Genomic DNA, 26,128 nt, shown 5'->3' on the forward strand with positions numbered 1-26,128 from the left:
CAAATTTTGAAAGTCATGAATAAATTGAAGAAAAAACAACTATCATATTTGAAAGGTGCAAAATTTAGGGTTTTAGTTTCGACAACTATTGTTGCTCAATTAAGGCTCGAATGGAAAAATTGGAATTGATCACTCTACGAGTAAAAAAGCTTTAGTCCATTGTTTCATGATCTCAAGGACGTTCATGTGTCTCAATTTCATGTTCTCAAAAGTAATCAAAGAAAAGAGGAGAGTGAAAACTTAAAGAGGGGAATGGAAGTGTGTTGAAGGAAAAGGTTACGAATATTTGTAGAATTGGAAGCATCTAAGTTCAATTTCTCGTTCTCTAACTTTCAATGATGAAAGACCCCATTGTAATTCAAGCCATTCGATATTATTTTCTAAAATGTTTTCCACTTGACTTGTTGTGTCAATACTTTCATCTTTAGATTCGCTGTTCATTGTTTGCTGTGGAGTACTATTACTTGTTTGTTGTTGAGATGATGTAACAATCTCGGACAATGAAAATAGAATTTTAGGAACGTGACGTTGTGATGTTGTGCTTGTTGAACTCGATTCAACACTCAAAGAGGAAGAAGGATGAATCATTCTCAAAATATAGGTTCGAAAATTGTCTTCAAAACTCAAATAATACTTGTTGAGAGGTCGTAACCGAATCATTTCTCTAAAGAGTGTCAAATCATATTTGAAGGAGAAGGAATTATTTAAATTATAAACCATTGAAACGTGTGGAACAAAATTTGCAACTCCAGAATGATTTTCAATAATCGATAATATTTGTTTGGTATCCATAAGAATGTACTCGGAATCTTCTTCCTGCTCGGTCATGTTGGATTGTTTTTTGTTGATCGATTTTCGATGATTGGAATTTTGTTTTCGTTTGTTGTTGCTAATCGATGATGAGGATGATGTTGCAGACTTGACCAAATGTCCATCCACCACTGAAAGCAGCTTCGAAGTGTGTTCTTCTTGTTTTTTATGGTGATGATTCCGCGAGGAAGATGTGATCGTGTTGTCCTCCGATGATGAGCACGGCCGAAGTGGAGAGGTACCCTCATGTGAAACCACAACCATGCTACTGCTGTTGATGCATGTATCAGAATCGTAGTCGTCAGACAAGGATGAAACGGACGAGTTGGACGGTGAATTTGCCTCAGATTCCACAGCTGGTGTGGTTGTGGTGGTAGTGACTTGATCGTTGATGTCATAAAACTCTCGTTTATGCCCGCGTTTCAGTCGGGTGTGATGTTGCTCCACATGTGGTTGAGAAAGATGTTGTTGTTGATGATGATTACTACTACTAGGAAATGCATCCGTGCTGCTGTAATTGTTGTTACTGTTGCTGCTGATGGTGAGAAGATGGTTGGTGGTGGGTTGATCACTATCTGGAGTTCCCAGTGAATCCTTATTCTTGAGTGAGATGCTTTGCTCGAGAAGACGCTTTCGTTCTTCTTGCAACCGTTGTTTCCGAAGCTTATCTTTCCGAGTGGTGTGGTGATTGTTGCCTTGACCAGCCACTCGTGGATGTTGTCGCAAGTCTTCATTGTAGTGAGCTGTTGGTGTGTGTGTAGATTGTTGATGAATGAAAATGCATGACATGTATGACCATGCATCATGTGTGTGTTGGATTCGTTGTATACAAATGAATTCGCGTTTGAGACGCGCAACCATCCACACGTGTGAATCACATGCACACCGTTGTTATTGTTTGCATTAAGAGTAAGGTTTGTATATGAACCACATGTGTTCGTATCGTTGTTAAGAGTAAGGTTTGTATTTGGAAAGATGACAACGTTACGGTTATCATCATCATCATGATAACAACCAGACATGATCACAACTACATACTTGTACAAATCTTTAGACCCTCAATATTAGGGCTATTTGCATGCTCGAGCTTTACTTGCCACACTCTTTGGAGAGATTCGAAGGATAGCAGCGAGCGATAAATTGTCAATTGTCCAAATAAAGTGTTGAATGGGTGGTTGGTGCATGATGGTGGTTGGATGAGAAATGCGAGAATACAGCAGTAAAGTTTGGGCATTCGGGTTGAAATATTAGAGAGAGGGATGTTGTTGATAGGTTCATGTGTGTATAACGAACATTTGTGAATACATGTGGTGTTCCGTGATGTAGCATGATCAAGAGACGACATGACAGTCATGTGTGTTTCAAACACCCGCAACATCAAACCACAATATACGTCATAGATTTGATCAAAACAGTTGATTATTGATCCAACAGTTGATGACTTTCTAAATGCGATAAGTGAAGTAAAACTTACCCTTGTAGGCAACTAAAATTTCGTATTGAGGATGGTCGACTGCATCCATCAATGCAGCAAATAGAATTCACAGGTGTTGCATTTGAAGTGTTGAGTGATGAAGACGAAGAGGACGAAGCATTCCTAGATTTCATTATGTGTGTGTGATTATAATTTGTTGTGGAGATGGTGATTTCTGATGTGTCAAAAGGATGTGGCTGTTGGAGGTTTAATTTGTCAATAAAATAGTGTGTAGTTGATTCAACTTGTACAATACTGCAATCACTGTTTCTACTGTTGTTGTTGCTGTATTGTTGGAGGTGTTTGGAAGAGGTTGGAGATGGCTTTGATCGTCTGTTGCTGATCTTTTTGTGTTGAACAGATTTTCCAAGACGAGTATTTACCCGACAACACTACTCTAAGAGGTACTGAGGGATTCCTTGTGAGTGTTGATGAGAAGTGGTGGTGGTGGAGCTGTTGTGCTGGAAGGATGAGATTGTTGCGAACTGTTGTTGAATACAGGAGCAATTTTTCATATTTTGAATAAAACAATTGACACTCATCCATGAGGGACAAACATGTGTGATGTATTGTTCGTTTTGGGGTTTTGTCACATCAAAAGAGATAAACACACATAATTGCCAAACATGAAGAGAATAAAAGTGATGCGACACAAAGAGACAGATGGTTAAATATAGTAATATTCATGCACAAATAAATAACATTCAAATGCTGATTGAAACTTACTGCTTCAGAAAAATATTCTCTTCCTGAATATGCGTATGTTGTGTTGATGATGTGAAGAGAAATTGTGTTCTTTGTGGTTGAACAACGCCAATCCTTGTATATGATGCAGTGTCAAATGAAAGAAGAAGAGGTGTTGTTGCAGCTGTTGCACGTAACGCTCTGTGGGAGCACGACAACAATTTTTTCGAAGGTATGTTGACAATTGGCAACCTGTCCAAACTCAACACACAAACTTGATATGTGTTATTAGGAAAGTAGAATATATAATTTAGCCTCAGTGTCAGGTGTCACGACAAAAAATGGAGCGAATTTTGATTTATGGGGGTACAAGGTTAAAAATGCCAACTTTCGCGATGTGAAAAAATAATTCCTAGTGGGTGTTTTTGTGGATTAAACAATACTTAGCTGCAGTTTGATTTGGTAACAACAATCTTCGGCTATTTGATTATGGATCTTGAGATGCAATATCTTGTTTGGATGCGAAACTTGCCTTCTAGTGAATTGAAATAACAACCTTTGATGGGTCGAAGAAAATGATTGAATTTGTTGCTCAATGACAACAAAAGTTGAGTAACAACACTTCGTGATTGCACCTTGCGAGAGAAAACGACAGAGTTCTGTACGCCCATCACCGCCTATAGCTCCCGAAGACTTGTCCTCGCTCTTGAGAGGAACCTGGCAACTCCGACTCTCTGAGCTTGCGGGATGGAGATTGTTAAATTTAACTGGGTTAATTTCCTCTTTTTCCAATCCACCAATTGTGCTCAGAAGGGTGATGAAAACCGATGAGCTGGTTTTGCCAAATCAGAAAGAAATACGAATTTGTTCAATGTTGGAGTTGTTGTTCAGATGTTCGGCAAAATCCAACGTTGGATTGAGTAGCAACAAAGGCTTGAACGCAACACCAACAAGGGGTGGTTGGAAAAAGTCCCAATAGAGAGAATAGAGTTCAAGAAGTAAGGTTTGTCGCGCCGAAGAGAGCTTTCTGTGGAGGGTAGACTTAGAAGAGAGTTTCAGTTGAGTGAAGCCGTGGTGGTGGGTCAAAAAGTGCTGCTGCTGCTGCTGAGGTGAGCGAGTTGGGTTGTTTTTTTAGAGAGTTCGTTCGGCCCTTATTTCTCCTGCTGTTTCTAATCCTCTTGTTCATCAAGCCTTCATCGGGATGAAGAGTGTGTGTGTGTCCACTATCACCATCACTACCACTGTTGCTGTTGTTTTGTCCACACCGTCTCGAGGATGATTAAGATTTCAAAATTTTGTAACCTTTTGAGACAAATGGAGCGTCGGAAACTTCCAGAAAAGCCCAAAAACCTAATGAAGAAATTTCTTAATGGTCTGTGTTGCTGCCATGCACGTCGAGTACATCCATGAGCCAGCCAACCAACGCGTTGCTTGAAATCGTCGATTGGAACTTGTGGTTGCAGGGCGAAGAAGAAGTTTTCCATAAAAAGGAAAATTCTCGACACACACACCTCTCTAATTCGCACACCTCACTTTAAGCTTTTTCCGTTATTATTAATTATTATTATTAAACGAGGTCTTATTCCTCTCTCTTTTTATACAACTCTTTTGACATGTTGTGTCTTTTAACACACCACATTAATTGAATCATCATTAATGACTTGAATGGGGTTCCTTCTTAAGGTCTTTCGGAGAATCTTTAAGGTTTGGAAATTTGTTTCAAGTTTTGATGTTCAATGTTGGAGGCATTACATCCAGTAACGTTTTTGTTCATACATAAATGAAAAAGAATCAACGGCTAAATCCAAAGGTATAACAATACAAAGTTAAAAAAACAAGATCTCCTATGTTATCTATCTTCCTTAGATGTTGTGAAGATGATTTTCACGATGAAGGAACCTGTTGGGGTGTCACGACTATTTTAAAAAATGTATACACAGCGACACCCCTTAGGTTGAGCGTTATTATAATAAGCATTTTGCTTCACGGAACGCAATAGAGGGTTTTCGCCAACCCGAATTCGCCTCACTCCTGTTGTAAACAAAGTTGTCAAGTGTTGTGTTTGCATTACAGTACTAAATTTTATAATCAAAGATTACATAATGTAGCCAGTGATGAGAGAATGAGCAAAATCGAGACCAAAAGGATTTTCATCTTCATTCATGGATTTCACAGGAGTCACCTCAATCACATTCACAATGAGGGTGTGTTGATTTTGAAAATTTTCTTGATAGTAAGATTTGAGAGCATCCACGGTTTCAGGTGATAAAAAGTACTTGTGATGTGGAGAGTTGGCTTGCCACAATGTCATGTTCTTGTATTTGACTGGGAAGAATTGAACACGATCTCCGACATCAATCGTAGATTTCTTGTTGTTGTTGTTGTTTGCGGATGATGATTTGTTGTTGGAGTGTTCGAGTTGTTGCTTGAGAGAGTCAATTTCTGATTTCAGATCCAAACAAATTTGTTCGAGTTGTTTGTTCTTGTGTTTCTCATTGTTCACACTGTCCTTGAGAGTCTTGATGACTTTGAGTTGAATTTCGGAGGCTTCTGATGCTTGATCGTACTTGTCTTGAATTTCCTTAATCTTTTGGTTGTATTGTTCTCTCAGTGTTTGAATTTGTTGTTCAGTCTGAAGAGCTTGTTGTTCAAGTTGTTTCACTCTCTTGAGATAAAAGTCATTTTGAATGGTGACCTGTTTGAACTCTTCATTGCCTTGTTTCATTCTCATTTCCTTTAGTGAAGTTAGTTCTCGTTGATATTCCTCAATTTGTTTCTCGAATTGAGAGACTTTCTCAGATTTCACAGTGAGTTCGGAAATGGTCTTTTTCTGGTTATTAATGACATCCATATAATTGTTGGTTTGAACTGTGAGATCTTGGAATTTCTTTTTGAGTAAATCATGTTCTCTTTCTAACTTGTTGTAAGCATTTGTTTTGAGAGAAAGTTGTTCTTGGTGTACTGTCTCAGCCTGTTTGAGTTGGAAAGTCAAACTATCAATCTTATTCTTATGAGAATCAATTTCACTTTTCAGTTTCAGTATTTCAGCCTCTAACCCAACCTCTCTTCCCGATGACTTGAAAGTTGTAATTTCAGAAGCAGCTTGCATCAGTCCAGCATAAAATTCAGAAAGCTCTTGATGTTTTTTTCTGCATGGGTGACAAGTCCTTCTTGGTGGGTGCTTGTACCACTTGAGTATTCATAATGGTATTGTCTTTGGTGTGATCCACATTGGCTTGTTCTGTTTGTTTGATATATTCTAGCTGTTCATCGATATGTCGATTCACTTCTGGGAGCTTATTTGCAACATGTTGTATAAAAGTGCTTTGGCTCATGTCAGCAACAAGAGCGCTTTGAATCATGGATGGTGTTACAATGTTTGTGTCTGTGAGTGCATTGTTTTTGTCTTGCGAGTTGGGAGGCGACACCACAACAAAGTCAATATCTTCCAATTGATTAATATTTGGTAATTCCGCATCGACAGGTCGAATGAGTGTGTTCATGTAATGATTTAGACGTGTGGTCAGAACTTTGCTGTTCACTCGTTCGCCAATTAAACCAGGAACCAACTTTTTAAGCTCTGAAATATGTTTTGGATCAGTGGCAAGCTTGGCAACTTGAGCTTCAAATAAATCTCTCTTCTCATTTTCCAATTGGCAATTCAACCAAATCATTCTCTCAATTGTACTGCTTGTATCATTTTCAAGCTTCTCTTTTTTGAATTCTTGCTTTCGACGAACTACTTCGTGCATTGCAATTTGATAGAGTTTTGGTAAGCTCGAAAGGAATCGCAAACGTCTCAACAAGTTGACTCCTTCTTTGTAAGTGTTGACAGAATGTAAACATGTGTCTAAAGTCATGTTCAGGGTATGGAGGTGCTTCATTAAATTCAACAGTGGTGCATTGCAAGAGTTGCACAAAGTAACAAGATCCTTGTATGATGATTCAATCAAATTAAACTTTTGATACGATTTTTCAATAAATCCATCAAGTGTAATTTCATAATTACTTAATTGTAAATCACCAGTTGTTGTTTTGGCCAAGGCAATCGCAGATAAAATGGATTGTTTCAAATCATTCCATGATTCCACCTTTTCCCAAACCTCAAATATCGCTTCATACTCTTGCAACACCTTCTTAAAGTCGTCAGATTTTTCAACCTCCTTGATTTTGTCTTCGGAAGAAGTTACTGCCTTAACAATGTATTTTTCAATCTTTAAACACTCTGTCACAACCTCATACTTGTCTCTGATCTTTCTTTCGTCTTCGTTAGTGACACTGAATAAAGAAGAATCTTTTGCATGAATCGAGTCGGTTTTAACGCTTTTCAAAAGCTGAATAATATCTTCAGGAGATGTATAGGTCTTTTGAAATTCTCGGAACTCTTCACCAATTTCTTCCAGTTGTTGTAAGTTTGAACGTTCATACAACTCTGGCAACTTTTTGTTGAGTAAATGATACAAGCAAATATACGTGGCTTCTTTGCGGTGGCTAAAGCTTTCATACGCTTCGTGACACTTCTCAAATCCATCATCGATGACCTCAATGCAATGTTGTAAATGAGCAATCTTGATGGAAATTCTCTTTTTGGTATCATGTTCATCATCAACATCTCCTGAGAGAGGAATAATTTTCTTTGAGAGAGTCTTTGTTTGTTCCTGATCAGGATTCATTAATTGTTGTCTATTCACCGTCGGATCATAAAAGTAATAACATCCTCTCACTTCATTTCTCAATACAAAGGCATTAGTCTCAAATTTACGATCTTGTTTGCTCTTGGACATTTCATAGGCATCATCCAAAAGCCTCTTCCCGGTCATGGCACAATACATTGGATCATGTTGATTGATCACAGGAGTTCCCAATGATACTGCCCTGAGAGTTTCGGTTGAACTAGTACTGGAGGTGTCCTCCTGTTGCTGTGGATTGTTTTTGGACGAAGACGACAATGGAAAATTTGATCGTTGATTCATTTTTTTTTCTAACAAGGTTCTATTTTAAGATTTTTTACTTCGAATCGTTGAATGACCTTTTGAGGGTGACACGCATTCATTCTCCTTTTGATTCATTTTCTAATAACACCAAAAGAAAGGAAAAGTCCAAAATGCCCAATAGTTATTGGGACCCATTTAAATGGACCCCAAAGTCAACAACAAATTCAATAGTTTGGACGAAAGCATATGACAATTTAAGGACACACTCGTGATGATGAAAGGTACATTCATTCTCGCAAAAAACGCCAATGAAAACTTTTATTCATCATCTTCTTCTTCCTCCTCATCCTCATCTTCTTCCTCTTCGTCTTCTTCTTCTTCGTCTTCCTCTTCATCTTCACCTTCCTCGATGCTTTTAACCAATTCCTTGCACGAAGAAAGAATAGTCTTCAATTCATCATCGTCCTCAAACTCTTCATACCACTCAATAATAGAGTCATCAGATACAACATCTTTGTTGTAAAGAATTTGAACAAAGTATCTCAGTAAATCCTTAAACTTCAATCCTTCATCACTTGCAACAAAGTACAAGAGCTCGGTCAATAATTGGACTTGTGGCTTTGTTCCAATATCCAAAAATTCAATTAAAAGTTCTTTCCATGAAGTTTTTCCGTCACCTCCATCGAGTACTTTTTGGAAAAGGCCAATCATTTCTGTAGGTGTTGATGCTTCCTTGTCACAATACAAAATAATTCCTGTCAAGGTGGCAGCAGCACAATCTTCAAAGCTGCTATCATAGGCAAATTTTAACGAGTTCATTTCAAGTTTAGCATTTTCAATGGAGTGGTTCTCTGCGATGGCTCTCTTCATACCTGCCCTAGCCTCGTCAATAAATACAGCTTCATCCTTAATATCATGTGAAGAGACTGGCTTTTTGTAGGTGTTTTCGAGAAGAGTTTGCGATTTTTGTAACATGTCAATTTCTGACTGTGTGACTCCTATTCGGTTTGTTAAAAGTTCTCCCAATGAAGGAGGCAATTCATAAATCGTACCAACACCACCTTCACCAACATAATTCTTGTCGCTGTCAACGGTTATGGCTATAAATTCATTAGATCTTTGTCTTGCAGCAGCAAAGGCATTTTCAAACGATATTTCTTCTTCGTCTTGATCCTTATATTCGTCCTTGAGAGCCATCTTGGTTGTCAATCGATTATGTGCTTTAACAGTGAAATCAGGACCGACCACGACATTGAATGAGAGAACGGAGCCAACTTCAAGAACGGCGTTATTGCAAACCTTAGAATTGTTGCAGAGTAACGAAGCTGTTATCTTCACACCATCTTCAATGATAACATCGTCCCAAATGAAGCTTCCTTCAATGACAACATTATTACCAATTTTCACATTTCTTCCAATAACGGTGCTACAAATTTTGGTATTTTCTCCAATGGTGGTTCCGCTTCCAATGAGACAATTGTCTCCAATAATGCAGCTTTTAGAAAGTGAAACGTTTGATTCATAGTAGTTATTTGGGCGAGAATATCTGAAAGAAGTGGATCCAGAAAAGTTCGAGTCGGGTGTAACAGGGTACATCCATCTGTTGATGAGATCCATACTGACAAGTTCGTACGAACGAAGGTTACAAACTCTTGCGGAATAATTTGTATGATCAATGTATGGAATAACTTTGTAAGCCACAACCTCTGATTCCGATAAAACGTAGCTCTTCAAAAAGTCAGTTCTCAAATCTTTAAAGTCAAAGTTATCTTGGAAAATTCCCAAAACTTCAGGTGAACAAATGTCAATTCTGCAATCCATGACATCTGATATCACCTTGATGTCGTCTTTTGTTTCCTTAAAATTGCGAATTTCAATTTCAAAGGTTAAAGATTCCTTCTTGTCATTTTCGTAATGCAATAATTGTTTGTTTTTTTCTGAAATGGCAATCCAAGCTGTGTCACTCTCTTCATAGAAATTGATGGCATCAGGAGTGATTTTACGGAAAATGGATGTTGTTAATACTTGTGGGTCTGCTTTTCTCTCTTTTCTTTAATTTTTAAACGTTTCTTGTTAAATATTTGAGCATCAGTTAATACTACATACTTGTGAGCCTCTACAATCGGAGCTAAATTCAAATTGCTTATCACATCACCTTGAATCAAAATGAAATCATTTCTAATCACATCCAATTCATGAATTCTACGGAGAGCATCTCCTGCTGATGCAGCTTCAGTGCCTTCCACTGTGCTAATTTTCACATCACTATTTGGTGTATTCCACTTTTTAGAATTTCTATATATTTTCAATGAATTGGTTAAAAGGATATGGAACGACGATATTCTTCATCATGCGAACATTTGGTTCAAACACACTTACGCTAAATATTGTTTAATCATTTCAGCCCCATGACAGCAAAAGACATATATTTCTTTTACACCCGAAGCAGCTAACAATTCCAACACATATTCAATAATAGGTACGTTATTCAATGGTAATAAACACTAGTATATTGTTGTTCGAGACCAACAAGAATAACATGTATCATCGGAATAACCATTCAACATTTCATCATCACCATCATATTAATAAATTTTCACTATCAAAAATTATTCCAAAACAACCTACTCTTGGTGCTTGCAATGTAATGGGTCTCAATTCTTTCGTGAATGAATCGGCCAGAACCACAGCCTTTAAAATTTCTTCGGTCTTTGGTGCGGCGCCCTTCTTTGATCCTTTTTTCATTTTTCTTTTCGATTTTATTTAAAATCTTGAAGATCTCGTTGGAAAGAATTGAGTCTCTTTATTCGATACTAAATTTTCAATTTCATGATGCGTTGATTGTTATTTTAAGACATTTCAAGAATGTCCACCATAAGAGAGGGTTTTACTGTAATTTTCAATACTTGTTTCAGAGTTGAACTGTTCGACAATTACGCAAGATGAAACCAAGATTTTCATATAGTAGATGCTTCATTCCGTCTAGTTTCATATTCTTTAGTTTGGAATTGTGAGACCTAATATACAATAAATAGCGGCCGTTAAAAAAAGGTGACACTGACTTTAGTTGAATTAAACATAAAGCCCGTGTAAAGTGAAAACAACCAACAAGAAATTCTAGAATAACAGGCCAATATACACTCAAGGATAATCTATTTGTTCTGCACTTTTGAAGGGCTTGGCGTTAATTTCAAACTCTTCCAACTAATTGTTTTTGCTTTCATTCAACAGAAATTTTTTCGAAAAGAAAAATGAAACGAAGATGTTGATGCCTTTGCTCCAAGAACGCTTTGCGAACCGTGCCAACAAATATCACCATACTCGGAACAGAAAAGTCCAATGCAACACCTTTGCTATGCAATACACATTACAACAATATCAATAATTTTAAAAACACCCACCACATCAGCAACCCTGTTACCATTGAAATTCAAAAACAACCAAAAGGAGTGAAAGATATCATTTCAATCGTTACCGATAAATTCGGTCAATGCAAACATTCCGACAACAAGTGCTGTAGTAATTGCAAAGAAGGTAATACGCGATGTAAAGGCATCTCTTTCGAAAAAGTGAGCCATTTATTAACAGTATCGGGAATCATATCACACAATGGCCACAGCTTCGGAAGTGTGAATTTCAATCATCATGGCGAATTTTGTTTTTTTAGTGTAGACTGCAATAATTGCAATCTCAACAAATATGGAGTTTGTGAAAAATGTTATGAATGCTATGAAACAAAATTACGCCATTATCAGCGAACAATTGAAAACCAAAATACCAAAACAGCTCACCTCGCTGCAAGAACACAAGAATACAAAAATGTCATCAAATCATTGAAGGCAAAAATCTCTCGACGAGATACTACAATTAAGAATTTCGAAGAATTAATTGAAGAAAAAGATCAAAAACATTATTTGGTAGAACTTCTCTCGATTGCGCTAGAGGAAGGAAAGTTACATGAAACCCAGTTCTTTTATCAATTATTAGAAAATACTTTGCAAAATTTGGTTTCGTCGAAAAATGTTAACGGTTTTCGATACAAAGAGTGTATCATTCATTGGTGTTTATTACTTCGATTTTATGGTGGTTCTCGTTTGTGGAATATTTTGAAAGGAAATTCTCCCGGTGAAACTATAACATCTGAAAACGCATTAGATAAGCTTAATCTATTACTTCCATCTATCTCAACAATTAAGAGCTATCTTCCAGACTTGTCTTTTGGTAACCTTGTCGACAGTGATTTGAAAGATATTGTTAAAGCCATGGCATTGAATAATATTAGTAATAAGATCATAATTTCATATGATGAAATAGAGATTAGAGGAGGATTATGTGTGATGAAAAGTACTGGAAAAGTAATTGGATTCACAAATTGCAATGAAAAGTCTTTTGAAGATATATATAACGCAAAAAGAGAAATTACACCAGACGATATTGCTAGTCATGTGTGCCAGTTTTTTGCAACAACTATTGACGGTGAGATGTCTTTTCCTATTTGTTTTGGTGGTCACAAATCAAACCATTATGAATTTATTACAAAGAAAATGACAGAAATTAGAGATCAATTCAAACGAACTTCTTATGGAGATTATGTTTTAGAGGTGGTTGGAGGTTGTAGTGATGGATTAGCTGGTAATTATCAATATGCAACCTCTCATACTAATGAAAATTATGTTCACCTTTTTGATTGGTCTCATTTGCTCAAACGGTTGAGAAATCGTTTATTGAAAGGGGATGATTTGATTATTGAAAAAGAGAGTTTTTCTATGAATACATTATTGAAGGTTAGAAATGAACCCCAACTGCGAGACTGGGTATCGGAAAATATAATTTACCCAGTCGACATTATGAAAATGGAACCTGTTTTTGCATTGATAGATTCTAATGTTATTAGTGAAATTGAACAAAGCAAGCAAATAGGATGTTGTGCATTAGCAAAATATTTAACGTTAATGCAACAAATACATCAAATTTTTGACGATGAACGATGTTCAAACTGGAATGAGAAAAAACAATTAATTGAATCTGTACTGACAACACTTAAGGAATGGAAAGATGCAAATTCTAACATCATTAGTGACGAATTGTATTCTCATATTGTGATGACTATGACTTCACTTCGTTCTCTTTTTGAAAAATATGGAAACCATACTCAAATTAAGGCTTGTGGAATTTCGACATTAATTGTTGAACATTTTTTTCCTTAATTCGAGGAAAAATACGATACCCTAATTTTCGAGATTATTGTGGGATCTATCGAGCCGTATGGATTGCTTTGAAGACGAAATTGGCAAAAAAATTCTCCAATTAATGTCAATCAACAATCAACCACAAAGTGTTATGGAAATTGTAACGTAAGCTTAGACTATTCTGAATTACATCGAAAACACTATGTAAAGAAACACATTCTTCAAGAAGACGATGAGGACACTTTGTTAGAGAAAGATCAAACTATTTCTGAAGAGATGTATGAATATGTGCTCGATGTCACTCAAGATTTTCTTCCACATAAAAATGTAATGCTGATACGAGAGTATTTATGTAAACAAGCACCAGTCGCGGATGATGGAACTATTATGAACAATATTTTTCTCAGCTGCCCTGAATGTAATCAAATAATGGTCCGACAACGATCATTCATTAAGCACTTACAATGTCACAATTATTCACCTCAGCAATGCAAAGATACACTGTACAACACAATTATTATTTCACTCAAATCTCGCCAATTTGGCCAACATGTTGAGGGTATTGTTGAGGAAATAGCAACCAAATTGGTAACCAATACCTTTAAGCAAATTCGAATTCGAACAGAACCTGAATTACCAAAAGAATCAGTTATTACATTTAATTCAGAAAAAGGATTATTTGTTCCATCTAACGAGAAGCAATCACAAGCAGAAAATATTTCAACATCAAATATCGCCACCATCGACTCTATTTCAGAAGATTCAACTCAAATGTCAGAAACTTCACCTCAAAACAAATATGTATTTTTTGATTTTGAAACGACTGGATTATGGAAGAATGATGATCCACCAAAAATTACGGAATATTGTTTTGTGGACGTTTTGACTGGAGCTGTTTTGTATGGCTTAGTTAATCCTGGAAAAGTGATTTCTAACCAAGCACAATCAATTACAGGACTTAACTTGAATAGTTTAAGATCAAAATTGCCTATTGAAGGGCATGTGAATGATATTATCCAATTTTTAAACAATAACTCTCAAGGAAAAACTTACTTCATAGCTCATAATGGAGACCGTTTGAATTTTAAAGTTTTTGCCAAAGAATTTTTCGGAAAGTTTTCTGAATTTAATCATGACAATATTGTCTTTGTTGATTCTCTCCGATTAATGAAATCAGAATCGACTTTACACAATTGTCTTCCTCGGAAAATGACAAAGAAAGGGAAATCTAAACCAGTTTTTGCTGAGGATGTATTAATTGAACACTTTAATTTAGGAAATGTCAACAATTCACATTGTGCATTTTATGATGCTATTGGATTGCTTAATATTTTGATCAAGTTTTATGGTAATCTCGACGATGCACTGAAAGCTATCGAGTGCTTCAATACCAATCAACTTAAAAGGAAAAGAGAGAAAATTAATGACAATAATGATGATGAACACAAAGCAAAGAAGAAAGTTGGATGTAGATGTAAAAAAGGAAATTGTTTGAATTGTAATTGTGCCAAGCTTGGAAGAATATGTGATGCAACTTGTGGGTGCAATTCAGAAATTTGCAAACGGAGACCAGTGCCAAGTTTGTTCCAACTACACGGAACTAATATTGTGTTCCTGTTGTTCTGATATTGTTTGTGAGCGATGTTCTTACAATGGAGAATGTCAACGATGTTCGATATTCATAGTTTATCATTGCAAATGTTGTCACAGACTAACCAATGCCGTTTCTAAATGCCTTCAATGTCAAAATTCAACATGTTGCAAATGTTACTATGACGGCCTTTGTAAGATCTGCCATCCAAACATGCCAACATTGCTGTGCAATTCATGCCACAAGCCTTGTTTATCACTAACTCCATGCAAGGATTGTGGCTTGAAAGTATGTAATGACTGTTTGAGAGAGAGATGGTGTCGATCATGTGATTGTGATGAGGGGGAATGGTTGTCTTCAACTCAGTCACAATTCCAGTCCTCCATGGACGTGACAAATTTTTAAGAAGTAGCTACCATGGCTCTTGTAATGCCAATTCAACATATTGACGCACCAATAGTGATGTGGTGTTTCCTTTATGTGTCAGAAACAACCAATTGCATTGGCAGGTTTTGATGGATTGAAACCATCATAAAATCATCCTATGATCGTTGTGTTATTAAAATTCCCAGCGAAAAGTTTTCTCGTAGCTTGAGGTGTTCACGAAAAAATACGCTCGAGTTGTCCACCCGTGACTCTTTCATAAAGAGTGGATTCATATTTATTTCAACCTTACATTGAGTAGTTTGTTCAAAACCGTCTGTTTTGCAGTCCATCTCAACTCCTCTCACGACTTGATTGAAACGAATCTTTTAATTTATTTTTAAAGTCGCCAAACATTTCAAGGAGTGGCTGCATGTATTTTTTAGTGAATTCATGAAACGACGAGCACATGCTAGAAAGTTCTCATTGAGGAGACTTTTCTTCGCTCCATCTTTGGCTACGATTTCAAATCTGAATGGATATTTTTTTAAAAAAAACATTCAAAAAAACAAACGTTGATTCCCGAGTGGTTGTTTTTTCTCATTATCCCCATCAACATCCTCTACAACAATCCCAACACCACTCATCCTCATCCTCCGCTCCGTTTGTTTTAGAATTTGATTCAATTGAATCATTTAATACATCTCATTCTTTTAGACACTTTGCTCACCTGAAGTATTTTGTTGAACGACGATTTTTGAAGTGAAGAAGAAATTTCATTCATCATCATCACTCAATATTTATTAATAGTATTATCCAAATATTTAAATAATGGCAGTTACTCTCACCAACGCTCCATCATTGATTGAATCTTGTGGTATCAGATTTCTCATCAGCGATGCACCAAGTGATACCAACATTCATCTCTATATCAAGGAATTTAAACAATACAATGTAACTCATTGTGTCCGAGTTTGTCAAGCAACCTATGATAAGGAAATTGTTGAACGAGCAGGAATCAAGTTTTATGATTGGCCATTCGATGATGGCTCCTCGCCACCAAAGAATGTCATTCAAGATTGGTTGGATTTAGTGGATAAAGTATTTCCACCAAACTCGGATCCTGCGGATGCACCTTGTATTGCTGTACATTGTGTAGCTGGACTTGGAAGAGCTCCAATTTTGGTTGCTTTGGCTTTAATTAAACGATGCAACATGACGGGATTGGAGGCTGTTCAATTCCTTCGAAAGAAGAGAAGAGGAGCCATTAACAAGAACCAGCTCGATTTTATTGATAAGTTTTACAAGCAAAAGAAGGGATGCATCATCTGTTGAATCACGCACGCCCAACACAATGAATTGGAAACAGTGAACCATCTTTGGATGAATTCTCTGTTCAATAACCATGTCTCGGACAAGATTCAAATTTTCAAACATTCTTCACCTCCATCCATGCCAGCCTCTCCATTTCTCTCGTATCAACATCAGGTATCACCATCATTACCTCCCATAATCGAACAACCAATTTCACAACATTTCCCATCCTTCTTCCATACCTCTCGCCTTCCTCATTCATTGCCTCTGGCCCATTATGCAAATCTAATGGACTACCATGCTTTTATTCAACAAAAACGAATTCATCAGCCTATTCCTCAAACGTTTGGCTTACAGAAATTTTTATTACATCATTCTCTTTTTACATCCTCTATTCAACAACAGTTGTTATTTTCACCACAATTTGTGAGCTATTTCCTCTCTTTTCTTTTTTCTGAATTTGGAAACAAGAATTTTTGGTATTGGGTGATGGTTTTACTCATTTTTATGATTTGCAATGCGAAAACAAAAGAAGAATTGCTAATCAAATTGCTGGCTGTCATTTGCCTATTCCTATTGCTCTCAAATGCCAATCTGATCAAGCCACGAATGATAATGGTGAATAAAGTTAATATGAGGTTTGATGAATTTGTGGAAATTATTAGGTGTCATACGAATGTCAAGGTGAATTCTGATTGCTTGTAAAGGCAGGTTCCTTCAAAAAGACAATTTTCGCACTGAACATCTACTTTTAATTATTGAAAGGATGAATTGTCTTCGTCTTCCAACTCAACTTCTGCGTCCACAGGCAACATCAGATATTCCACATAGGTGACAGGCTCAGTCGCTCTAATTGCAAATTGCATTGAGAGCGTGCCTTGATTGTTCATTCTAATACACACTTTTTCTGCATGATTTAGTGCTTTCATGGCTTGTTGAATGTGACTTAGCTTGTAGTGACCTACTTGAGTGGCTTGACATTCGAATGCTTGCACTCCTTCGTTTAAGCTATCAATATACACCGCTAAGGAGCCAATAACATTATCTGAAGTTTTGAAAAAGAGTTTTCCTTTTTGAAGGCTCTCGTCTTGATTCTCCTCTGTTTTTTCGTCGAGTTCAACTCCAATCTCAATTGTTTTTGATAGCCAATCAATCTCAGCTAGTGCATCTGTTAAAATTTCGCTCTTCAAAATTGTTTTTGTGCCGATAGGGTGCTCTCTAAATTTAAAGTCTATTGGGTCGAGCTCACATTTCCTAATTTTAATGTTACAATCTGTGACGACACGTTCTTCTCCTAACAACAATGAAAGTGTGTTGTCCACACCAGGATAACACAACTTCACAATGGTGCCCTGAGATGCATTTGCTCCATATAAAATTAAACAATCAATTAAAACTGAAACATTAATTTCGAATTGATATTTTGTATCTTTCGGAGCAGAAAATGTATAATTCTGAAATATTCCACTCTTCATTGCAGCCACTCCTTGAAATGTTCTATCCTGAATATAAAATTTAATTCCTTCTTCCACAATTTCACAAATTGCCCATGCTTGTTCCCTCTTCTTTTTAATATCCGAAGGATTTATACATTGCATAATATTTGCAAATATTTTTGCCGAAGCAATATCAGCAACCATTATATATTTACTCCGATCTTGTTGAGAGGCATGATAAACGAGAGATCGATTCGAGGCTTGACTGATTTGAGAAGGTGGAGGATTTTGTTGTGGAGGAGGAGGATGAGAGGATGATCCCGATGCAGAGGAACCCAACGAGGACGGAATCCCGATGTGCTGCTGATGTGGTGCATCATCAGGAAATGGCTGAGCGGAACGATTATTGTTGTGTTGGAGCATTTTTTTGATTTGAAAATTCTTTAAAAAAGTGGAAATGGGTTTACAAAAAATTGAAACTTGATTAAAAGACCAAACGTCAGCACAATCTTCGATGTTCCTTTTGATACCGATACAACACATATTCAACATCTTCAGAATCATCCAAAACTAACACAGTAGTCACTGATTTTTTCAAATCTTTAAAATTCTCCACTTCCTCTCCACTGCTGGGTTCCACAAAAAAGGAAAGTTGTGAATCCGAAAATAATTGTCTCAAATGTTGCAACAAGAGTCCTCGTTTGGGAAATTGGGAAATGTTGACGTTTCTAAATTCAGAACCACGAATGAAGGTAATGACTCGTGCTTTCTTCACTTTTTTGAGAGGATTGGTCGTTGAGTGCATGGTTTGAGAGGAATTTCTCGATGAGTAATTTTGAGAAAACGTTTCGTGGGGATGATTCTTGGAAAGTGATGTAATTTTGATCAACATTTTAGAAGAGGAGAAGAGAGTATAGTGTTAGGGAACCTTTTTTAACTACTTGGAATGGTTTATGGAAGAGTGAAAGGATTTTTGAAAGTTTTCTCTGCCATTTCCATTTTTGAAAATTACCAATTAAAGAATGAAATGCAAAATGAACAAGTTTCATTCTTCCTTCTTTCGGAATACATGTCACCATCCATCGTAATATTCATCAAATTGTTGAATGAGAACATGCATTTATTGCAAAAAAGAGATTGTTTCTTTCCACTTCATTTCTAAATTTCACACAAAAACTAAAACGCAAATCGCACTTTATTCAATTCTTTCCTCTTTAATATTATTTGAACGCCATGACCTTAATTTTCTCAAAACACATTCACAATTTCCAGCATTGTCTTTTGTTATTTTGACCGACTTTTGTTGTAAACTGTTCAAGTTCTCTTTTCCAGTGGAATTTCAAAGATGAACTCAACAAACAAAAAAAATGATTTCCTCACAAGAGACTTCTTCTTCCACTCAACCTAGTGCTGATCTCGCCGAACGATTTCTTGCAGCTGTTATTCTTGGTGCAGTCGGAGATGCCATTGGTACGTTTTTCAAATGACAAATTACAAGTTCATCATCAATTTGAAATTTGAATGTTTTTCTAATCATTGGCTGATCATATGATTGAAATCATCACCATGATTCTTTCCGTCATGGATTTCAATGATTCCTATATCATGATGATGAATATTCATCCGCAACGCTCACATTCAAATTGAATTTTAATCCTATTGATGATGATGATGATCCAATATGATCGGATCCTATCCTCTCCATCATAACTAGGCTATCGAAATGGATCATGGGAATTCAATACCGATGGTGAGAGCATTCATTACGAATTAAAGAAATACTATGGAAGTTTGGCAGGTATTGATGTGAAGGGATGGCGTGTGAGTGATGATACAGTGATGCACTTGGCCTCTTTAAGAGCTCTCAACACTTTTATGAAACATCAACAACAACAACAACTCACTTTACATAATCCAAAATTAATTTATTCCTTTGATGAGAAGGATCCAAACAGTTGTCAAGAATTTATGAAACAATTTGTCGATCCACTCATGCAAGAAATGAGTAAGGAATATATTATTTGTTGGGATGATATGGGAGGAAGAGCTCCAGGACCTACTTGTGGAAAAGGTGTTCGATTTTTGGAGAGTAAGGGTGTGGATAAGTGGCAATTATATCCCTATGATTCGAGAGGTGGAGGTTGTGGTGGTTCCATGAGAGCAATGATGATTGGTGCATTGTATGGACCACAAAGACGTGACATGTTGATTGCGGCGAGTGTTGAATCTGGAAGATTGACTCATAATCATCCTAATGGATTTTTAGGTGCATTGGTTTCTGCACTTTTCACAGCCTATGCTTTGGAAAAGACCATTCCACCAGCTCAATGGGGTGTCATGTTTTTGTATGATATCATGCCAAGAACAAAAATTTATTTAGAAAAAGTTGCTATGAGAGATTGGCAAGTGATGGAGAGTGAAATCACAAAATTCGAACAGAAATTTGCACAATATTTGAAAGAACGTTCCTTGTATTTGGATGAACAAGTAGTTAAATTGGCTCTCTCTGCCCAACACAAATCACCAGAAACACTTTCCAATGAAGAAAAACATGCATTGCAACAAGTCACATATTTGCAGCCTCAATTTCCAAAAGAATACGGAATTCAAGAACGTGATGACTTTTATCGAAAATGGTCTTTCAGTGGTTGGGCAGGTGCTTCCGGAGATGACTCGTGTATCATTGCGTATGACTCAATTTTGTTTGCTGGACCCAATAATTATGAAGTGATGATGCTTCACTCTGCCCTTCATGCAGGTGATTCAGATTCGACCGGAACGATTGCAGCGGCATGGTATGGAGCCATGTATGGATTCAATAATGTATTCAAGAAGAATTGGGAGAATATTGAAAAGAAGCAAGAAATGACTGATCTTGCTGCATCCTTGTATGAGCTCTATAAGCTTTAAAATACAAGTTTCATGTCAATTTGACGTTTTAAATATGTGAGTCGTTGGATGAGGTGAGGATAACATTGAAAACCATGAAATGACAACTCGCGCAACACACTTGGGTTCTTGTGTGAAAGGATTGAAATATTTAATACTGTTGTTGTTTGTGACACCTGTTAAAGCATGTAATTGCTGCGATTGCTCAAACTTTTTAAATAACAATGTACCATATAATCTGCATCATCAGCATCTTCCAACACTAACACCGCCTCTAACTTGAACAACTCTTCATAGGAAACTTCTTTTTTCGTTAGTGGATCTAATAAGTAAGATAATCGTTCATCTTCAAATTCCTCTCTCAGTACTTGCAACAAGAGTCCAGTTTTGGTATAAATGCTCAAATTTAAATGTCGAAACACTTCTCCTCGAACAAATTTGACTGTTTTTTCTTTGAGATTTGTCGAAGATCGTAAACCCCAAGAACTTCTTGTGGAAGAGGGTCGTTCGCGTGGCAACTGGAAGTCTGAGGCGGCAACGGAAGAGTCAAACGATTCAAACATGTTTAATAATTTGAGGACAGAAGGAAGATATAGATAAAACAGTGAATGGGATGGGGATGTGATTGGGGACGTGAGCTTCTGTGGATTCTGGTTGTTTCAACGTTGAATGAAAGTGAGTAAAATGAAGTTTTTTTTGTAGTGTCAACAACAATGACACTCGAGTTTCTTCTTTTATCTCTTTTACCAAAAAGATTCAAAATAATCACAAAATGTTCTTGAAATGGAATGAAAGACTGACAATAAAGGACAGTTTATTGTTGTTGTATAACGTTAGGACTATTTTTTAATCTCTCGTATGTTGGTGAGATCTCTTTTTGAGAGGGCATCTCCTAGAGGCATCAATTGTCGTTGAAAAGTAAATTGATGGAATACTTTTTGAATGGATGATGGACGAAAACTTTATTCGTTCTGGTTATGACCATCTCTCATTTGAATGTTCTACAAATAGGGATCTCCTACAACGAGACAAATGATGAAATGAATTATTATGTTTTTCGAAATAGTTCAACAACTATTTCAACAAGATCATTAAGGCTTTGATAGATTTGAATGAAAAACCTCAATAGTGTCCATCAATCACGATCGATTTAGAATTGAGACTTTTCAACACAATCAATGGTTTCGAGCATTGGAAACAATCACAAACCTTTCTCTCTGAAATGTGTGAATAAGATTGACCTTTCTTGTTGGAATGTTCGCATTTAACCAAATTCTATTGAGGATTCTTTAATATTGTCAAAAAATCAGCACCGTTCGAAATTCATGGATTTATATTTGAAATAGTGGTTCATTCGTTTCACACTTCCATCCTGATGATTGTTTGGAAAAAACAAACGAAATATCACACCTCTCTTCCTTCCATTCGAATCCAACACTTCTCATTCCTCAAGATTATTAAGATAATTGTGAAGTGAGTTTCTCTTGGATAATAGAGTTAACGTCGGTTTGAGTTGATCTACCACAACGAGACATCATCGTGGGTCATGTTTTCAAATAAAGTAAAATGATTTATTGTGTTTTTCGAAATAGTTCAACAACTGTTTCAACATGATCATTAAGGCTTTGCTATTCATTTATCATTCTTGAGTCATGACTCAATGAAGATCGATTTAGAATTGAGACTTTTCGCCCATCAACAATGAACCACTCGTTCCCGGAGCTGTATTCGTCGTCGTGGAAGTTCCTCCCTCCGAAATCAAATCTTCTCCGATCACTCCTCCGAGCGAAGAACGAATCTTATGAGAGTTGGAATGTGCATCATCCTGTTGAATGGCAATGGGTTTTGAGGAAGAATTCTTATTCCTACTTTGTCCCTTCTTATTCGAGTTCTTGCGGTTGTTGATGATAGAATTGTTATTATTCAACAGATTCGAGTTTGTTGAATTCAATAAAGGTCTTCTCATGTGAATAATTTCTTCTTCTTCCTCAGTGTGGATCGTGTTATGATTGCTGCTCTCCTTCTCAATAGGATCCAATCGACTCGTCAAAGCTCCATTCTTTCGTTGAAGGAAGGCTCTTTTCGATTGTTCAGCCTGTGCTTGTTGTTCTTCTTGATGTAAATTTCCTTTTTTAGAGGTTGTTCGAGTTTCCACATTTGGTTGGGAATGATTATGACTGGAGGAAGAAGATAATGAAGAAGATGAGGATGAAGAGGATCCTCTGAGAGAGAATATGGAATCCACTGGAGCAAAGGATTCATTGTAACACGAATGGAAGAATAAAACACCATTCAAAGGCAAGCTCAATAAGGAAATGAGAATGGCTGTAGTACAGGAAAAGTAGACCAAATCGACACTCGAGTAGTACATGAGGAATAAAAAAGAAAGTGTGATACTAATGTTCATATTGAGATGGTTGATTATTGGCATTCGCCAAAATAAGGAAATTTCGAAAATAAAAGACCTACCATAGAATCAAGGATGTGAGTGAGAGAGTCACTACTGCAAAGATGAATAAATTTAGAAAACGAGCGCTTGTTTTACGGAAATTCCACAAGAATCTGAAGGCACTGTTGTTGGAATTGTAAATGTTAATTTCATCGTCATTGATAGATTGGGGCTCTTCAATGGTGGTTGTTGTTGTGACAGTGGTTGTGGCAATCTCTGTAGTGAGTAGATTCTCTCTTCGTCCATGATGATTAATACTTTGTGTTTCTTCTTGAGTACATGAACTGTCATTGGTCATGGCTTTGATTTTCGTAAATTCTCGATACTTTTGATACATGTATCTTCCTCCCATCAACCACACGATCAGTTTCAAAGCAATCAGAGCCATCAAGAATGTTCCTAATGTCAGAAACATGACCGATCGAGTCATTAACAAGTGAGAATCAGTTGAGACTGCAAATTCTCTAAAAATTGCAGCAACTGCCAATAGAAGGGCATGGCAAGTGATTTGCAGCAATTCAAATCCAGCAAATAGTCCCAATGAAATGTACAAGAAGAGTGGTTTCATTTTGTTTGTTCAACTGCTCTTTGAAGCAATGTTTGTGCGGTTGGTTGTGCTGACGTCAGTCGGTGGAATGGATTTCAATCTTTTTTCCATTCAGAACTTGTTGCCGAAAGTGGTCATAGAACAGAGAAGGCATGATCGTTCAATGAATTAAATTTCAATTTGAAACCATGGACAAGAAGAGAGCTCGATTAAATTTCAGTTCATTTCGAATCAAATTTCCATTTAAATACTTTTTGTTGCTGCATTTCCATAACTTCCTGTTCAAAAGAATACGTGTCAAAATCTTCGCTTTTTCCCTGTTATTTACTTGTATTTCATTGAATCCTTATCAAAACCAATGGTTGGGAATGATTTGCTAAAGGTCTCAACCTTACTCTTCAATGCAGTAATTCCAACAGAATCTGGATTTTGATCCAAATAATCCTTAAAGTCCTTCACTTTCTTCAAACCTTTTTGATCCAATTCACTCTTGGTCTTGATAGCAATTTGAACACCTTCATGCACAAACTGAGCTACTTGTGCAAAATCCTTCTCCAAAAATCCTCGAGTGGTGAGAGCAGGAGATCCCATACGAATACCTCCTGGAACCATGGCAGATTTATCACCTGGAACAGTGTTCTTATTGACAGCAATGCTAGAACGTTCGAGAACAGCTTCAACACGAGCTCCATCGACTCCCTTATTTCTCAAGTCGACGAGAAGCAAATGGTTATCAGTTCCATCGCTCACAATCTTGTAACCGAGTTTCTTCATTTCTTCAGTCAAGACTTTGCAATTCTTCAATACTTGTTGTTGATATTCCTTATATTCTGGTGTGATTGCTTGTTTAAGGGCAACAGCCAATGCAGAGATGGTGTGATTGTGAGGACCACCTTGATGACCTGGAAAGACAGCAGAGTTGATCTTTTCTTCGAGACCTTCAATACTCTTTCTGTAGAAAATCATGGCTCCTCTTGGACCTCTCAAACTCTTGTGAGTGGTGGTAGTCACCACATGAGAATGCTCAAATGGAGATGGAATTACACCTGCTGCAACAAGACCACTAATGTGAGCCATGTCAGAAACGAGATAGGCATTGTGCTTATCACAGACTTTTCTAAAGAAAGCATAATCAATCAAACGAGAATAAGCACTTGCTCCAGCAACAACTAATTTTGGTCTGTAGTAATCAGCCAATTCTTCCATCTTGGCATAGTCAATTAAACCTGTTTCTTCATTCAATCGATAGCCCATGGTTTCAAAGTAAATACTGACTGCAGAGATCTTCTTGGTTGGAGTTTGATAACCGTGAGAAAGGCTTTTTGTGTGAATTTTTCATTGTAGTATTTCAAATGGAATTTTTTCAGGGAACAGTCATGACGAGATCATATACAATGAATTTTCATCGAAATTCAAAAGGAATAGTTCAAATTTTTTCATATTCACATGTGAAATTTTGAGTGAAAGAATACATAATTTTCAAATACAATCACACCATGGTGTGTGAAATAATTGATCAATATTGTGAATATATTCCCAAGAGATGGCTGAAAAACTTACTGTCCTCCGTGTGGTAAATCCAAGGAAAGAATTCTATCGTGTGGTTGAAGCAATGCAGTGTAAACATAAAAGTTGGCTGGTGAACCGCTCAAACTTTGAACATTGACTCCCCATTCATTTGGATCCAAATTAAAAGCTTCAAGAGCTCTCTTTTGGCACAAACTTTCAGACATGTCAATAAACTCATTGCCACCATAATAACGCTTTCCTGGATATCCCTCGCTGTACTTGTTTTGCATGACACTTCCCAATGCATCCAATACAGCTTTTGAAGTAAAGTTCTATTGTCCATGAAAAAAGGTTTTGAAAAGATTGTGAGGTTCAGGTTTCCGTTTGTATGATATTACGGAAGGAATGTACACACAAATGAAATAACACGATTACGAAGCAAATAACAATAGAATAATGAAAAATCACAAATGAATCCCGAAAAGATGATCATTGGTTGGTTCATCATTGTCCGATCATGTGTGAGCAAGCATCCGAGATGATATGATACCACCGAGTCATAACATCAAGATGATACATGGTTATTTACAATTATCATCATCACTTTAGAGCTTACCTCTGATGGAATCAATTGTAATCCCTTATACTGTCTATTCTTCTCGTGTTCAATAATATCAAACATTTCAGGATCAGTATCCTTCAAGGATGCATTTAATTGTTGTGCCCATTTCTCGGTATTCACTGTTCCCGATGTTGGAGCTGAAACCAGGCTTGATGAAGAGAAATTTCTACGGGCAGTATTGGTGTGGTTGATGATGGAATTGCAGGTGGCACGCAACGCAGATTGACGATGCAACATTTTTTTCGAAACGATCGTTCAAAACGAATTAATTGGCACACACTTTACAACCGTGATGAGCTCATCATGAGAACCACTCT

General features: G+C 36.8%; 12 protein-coding genes across 12 annotated transcripts; 3 read left to right on the plus strand and 9 right to left on the minus strand.

Moving 5' to 3' along the window:
* Positions 1 to 276: 276 nt before the first annotated feature.
* FDP41_005279 (uncharacterized protein) lies at positions 277 to 2,418 on the minus strand (the record flags this gene model as incomplete). Its single annotated transcript, XM_044708786.1, has 3 exons — positions 277 to 1,553; positions 1,849 to 1,913; positions 2,285 to 2,418. 3 exons carry the CDS (start codon positions 2,416 to 2,418, stop codon positions 277 to 279), a joined length of 1,476 nt encoding a protein of 491 aa, XP_044560665.1.
* Positions 2,419 to 5,063: 2,645 nt separating this feature from the next.
* Positions 5,064 to 6,077, minus strand: FDP41_005280 (uncharacterized protein; the record flags this gene model as incomplete). The annotated part of the gene is made up of 1 exon (XM_044708788.1): positions 5,064 to 6,077. One exon carries the CDS (start codon positions 6,075 to 6,077, stop codon positions 5,064 to 5,066), a length of 1,014 nt encoding a protein of 337 aa, XP_044560666.1.
* A 16-nt stretch (positions 6,078 to 6,093) lies between these two features.
* On the minus strand, positions 6,094 to 7,941 carry FDP41_005281 (uncharacterized protein; the record flags this gene model as incomplete). The annotated part of the gene is made up of 1 exon (XM_044708789.1): positions 6,094 to 7,941. The coding sequence occupies one exon, from the start codon at positions 7,939 to 7,941 to the stop codon at positions 6,094 to 6,096; it is 1,848 nt and encodes a 615-aa protein (XP_044560667.1).
* A 279-nt stretch (positions 7,942 to 8,220) lies between these two features.
* FDP41_005282 (uncharacterized protein) lies at positions 8,221 to 10,647 on the minus strand (the record flags this gene model as incomplete). The annotated part of the gene is made up of 4 exons (XM_044708790.1): positions 8,221 to 9,952; positions 10,009 to 10,197; positions 10,282 to 10,406; positions 10,531 to 10,647. 4 exons carry the CDS (start codon positions 10,645 to 10,647, stop codon positions 8,221 to 8,223), a joined length of 2,163 nt encoding a protein of 720 aa, XP_044560668.1.
* An 864-nt stretch (positions 10,648 to 11,511) lies between these two features.
* Positions 11,512 to 14,717, plus strand: FDP41_005283 (uncharacterized protein; the record flags this gene model as incomplete). Its single annotated transcript, XM_044708791.1, has 3 exons — positions 11,512 to 11,529; positions 11,658 to 13,088; positions 13,239 to 14,717. The coding sequence occupies 3 exons, from the start codon at positions 11,512 to 11,514 to the stop codon at positions 14,715 to 14,717; spliced, it is 2,928 nt and encodes a 975-aa protein (XP_044560669.1).
* Positions 14,718 to 15,876: 1,159 nt separating this feature from the next.
* Positions 15,877 to 16,380, plus strand: FDP41_005284 (uncharacterized protein; the record flags this gene model as incomplete). Its single annotated transcript, XM_044708792.1, has 1 exon — positions 15,877 to 16,380. The coding sequence occupies one exon, from the start codon at positions 15,877 to 15,879 to the stop codon at positions 16,378 to 16,380; it is 504 nt and encodes a 167-aa protein (XP_044560670.1).
* A 734-nt stretch (positions 16,381 to 17,114) lies between these two features.
* FDP41_005285 (uncharacterized protein) lies at positions 17,115 to 18,218 on the minus strand (the record flags this gene model as incomplete). Its single annotated transcript, XM_044708793.1, has 1 exon — positions 17,115 to 18,218. One exon carries the CDS (start codon positions 18,216 to 18,218, stop codon positions 17,115 to 17,117), a length of 1,104 nt encoding a protein of 367 aa, XP_044560671.1.
* Positions 18,219 to 18,294: 76 nt separating this feature from the next.
* FDP41_005286 (uncharacterized protein) lies at positions 18,295 to 18,687 on the minus strand (the record flags this gene model as incomplete). The annotated part of the gene is made up of 1 exon (XM_044708794.1): positions 18,295 to 18,687. The coding sequence occupies one exon, from the start codon at positions 18,685 to 18,687 to the stop codon at positions 18,295 to 18,297; it is 393 nt and encodes a 130-aa protein (XP_044560672.1).
* Positions 18,688 to 19,162: 475 nt separating this feature from the next.
* FDP41_005287 (uncharacterized protein) lies at positions 19,163 to 20,705 on the plus strand (the record flags this gene model as incomplete). The annotated part of the gene is made up of 2 exons (XM_044708795.1): positions 19,163 to 19,265; positions 19,510 to 20,705. 2 exons carry the CDS (start codon positions 19,163 to 19,165, stop codon positions 20,703 to 20,705), a joined length of 1,299 nt encoding a protein of 432 aa, XP_044560673.1.
* Positions 20,706 to 20,863: 158 nt separating this feature from the next.
* On the minus strand, positions 20,864 to 21,247 carry FDP41_005288 (uncharacterized protein; the record flags this gene model as incomplete). The annotated part of the gene is made up of 1 exon (XM_044708796.1): positions 20,864 to 21,247. The coding sequence occupies one exon, from the start codon at positions 21,245 to 21,247 to the stop codon at positions 20,864 to 20,866; it is 384 nt and encodes a 127-aa protein (XP_044560674.1).
* A 1,109-nt stretch (positions 21,248 to 22,356) lies between these two features.
* On the minus strand, positions 22,357 to 23,701 carry FDP41_005289 (uncharacterized protein; the record flags this gene model as incomplete). Its single annotated transcript, XM_044708797.1, has 2 exons — positions 22,357 to 23,080; positions 23,154 to 23,701. The coding sequence occupies 2 exons, from the start codon at positions 23,699 to 23,701 to the stop codon at positions 22,357 to 22,359; spliced, it is 1,272 nt and encodes a 423-aa protein (XP_044560675.1).
* Positions 23,702 to 24,004: 303 nt separating this feature from the next.
* On the minus strand, positions 24,005 to 26,048 carry FDP41_005290 (uncharacterized protein; the record flags this gene model as incomplete). Its single annotated transcript, XM_044708799.1, has 3 exons — positions 24,005 to 24,998; positions 25,241 to 25,521; positions 25,806 to 26,048. 3 exons carry the CDS (start codon positions 26,046 to 26,048, stop codon positions 24,005 to 24,007), a joined length of 1,518 nt encoding a protein of 505 aa, XP_044560676.1.
* Between the last annotated feature and the right edge of the window lie 80 nt (positions 26,049 to 26,128).

This window comes from Naegleria fowleri, assembly GCF_008403515.1.
Source record: "Naegleria fowleri strain ATCC 30894 chromosome Unknown tig43, whole genome shotgun sequence".
In the NCBI taxonomy this organism is placed as follows: Eukaryota; Heterolobosea; class Eutetramitea; order Acrasida; family Naegleriidae; genus Naegleria; species Naegleria fowleri.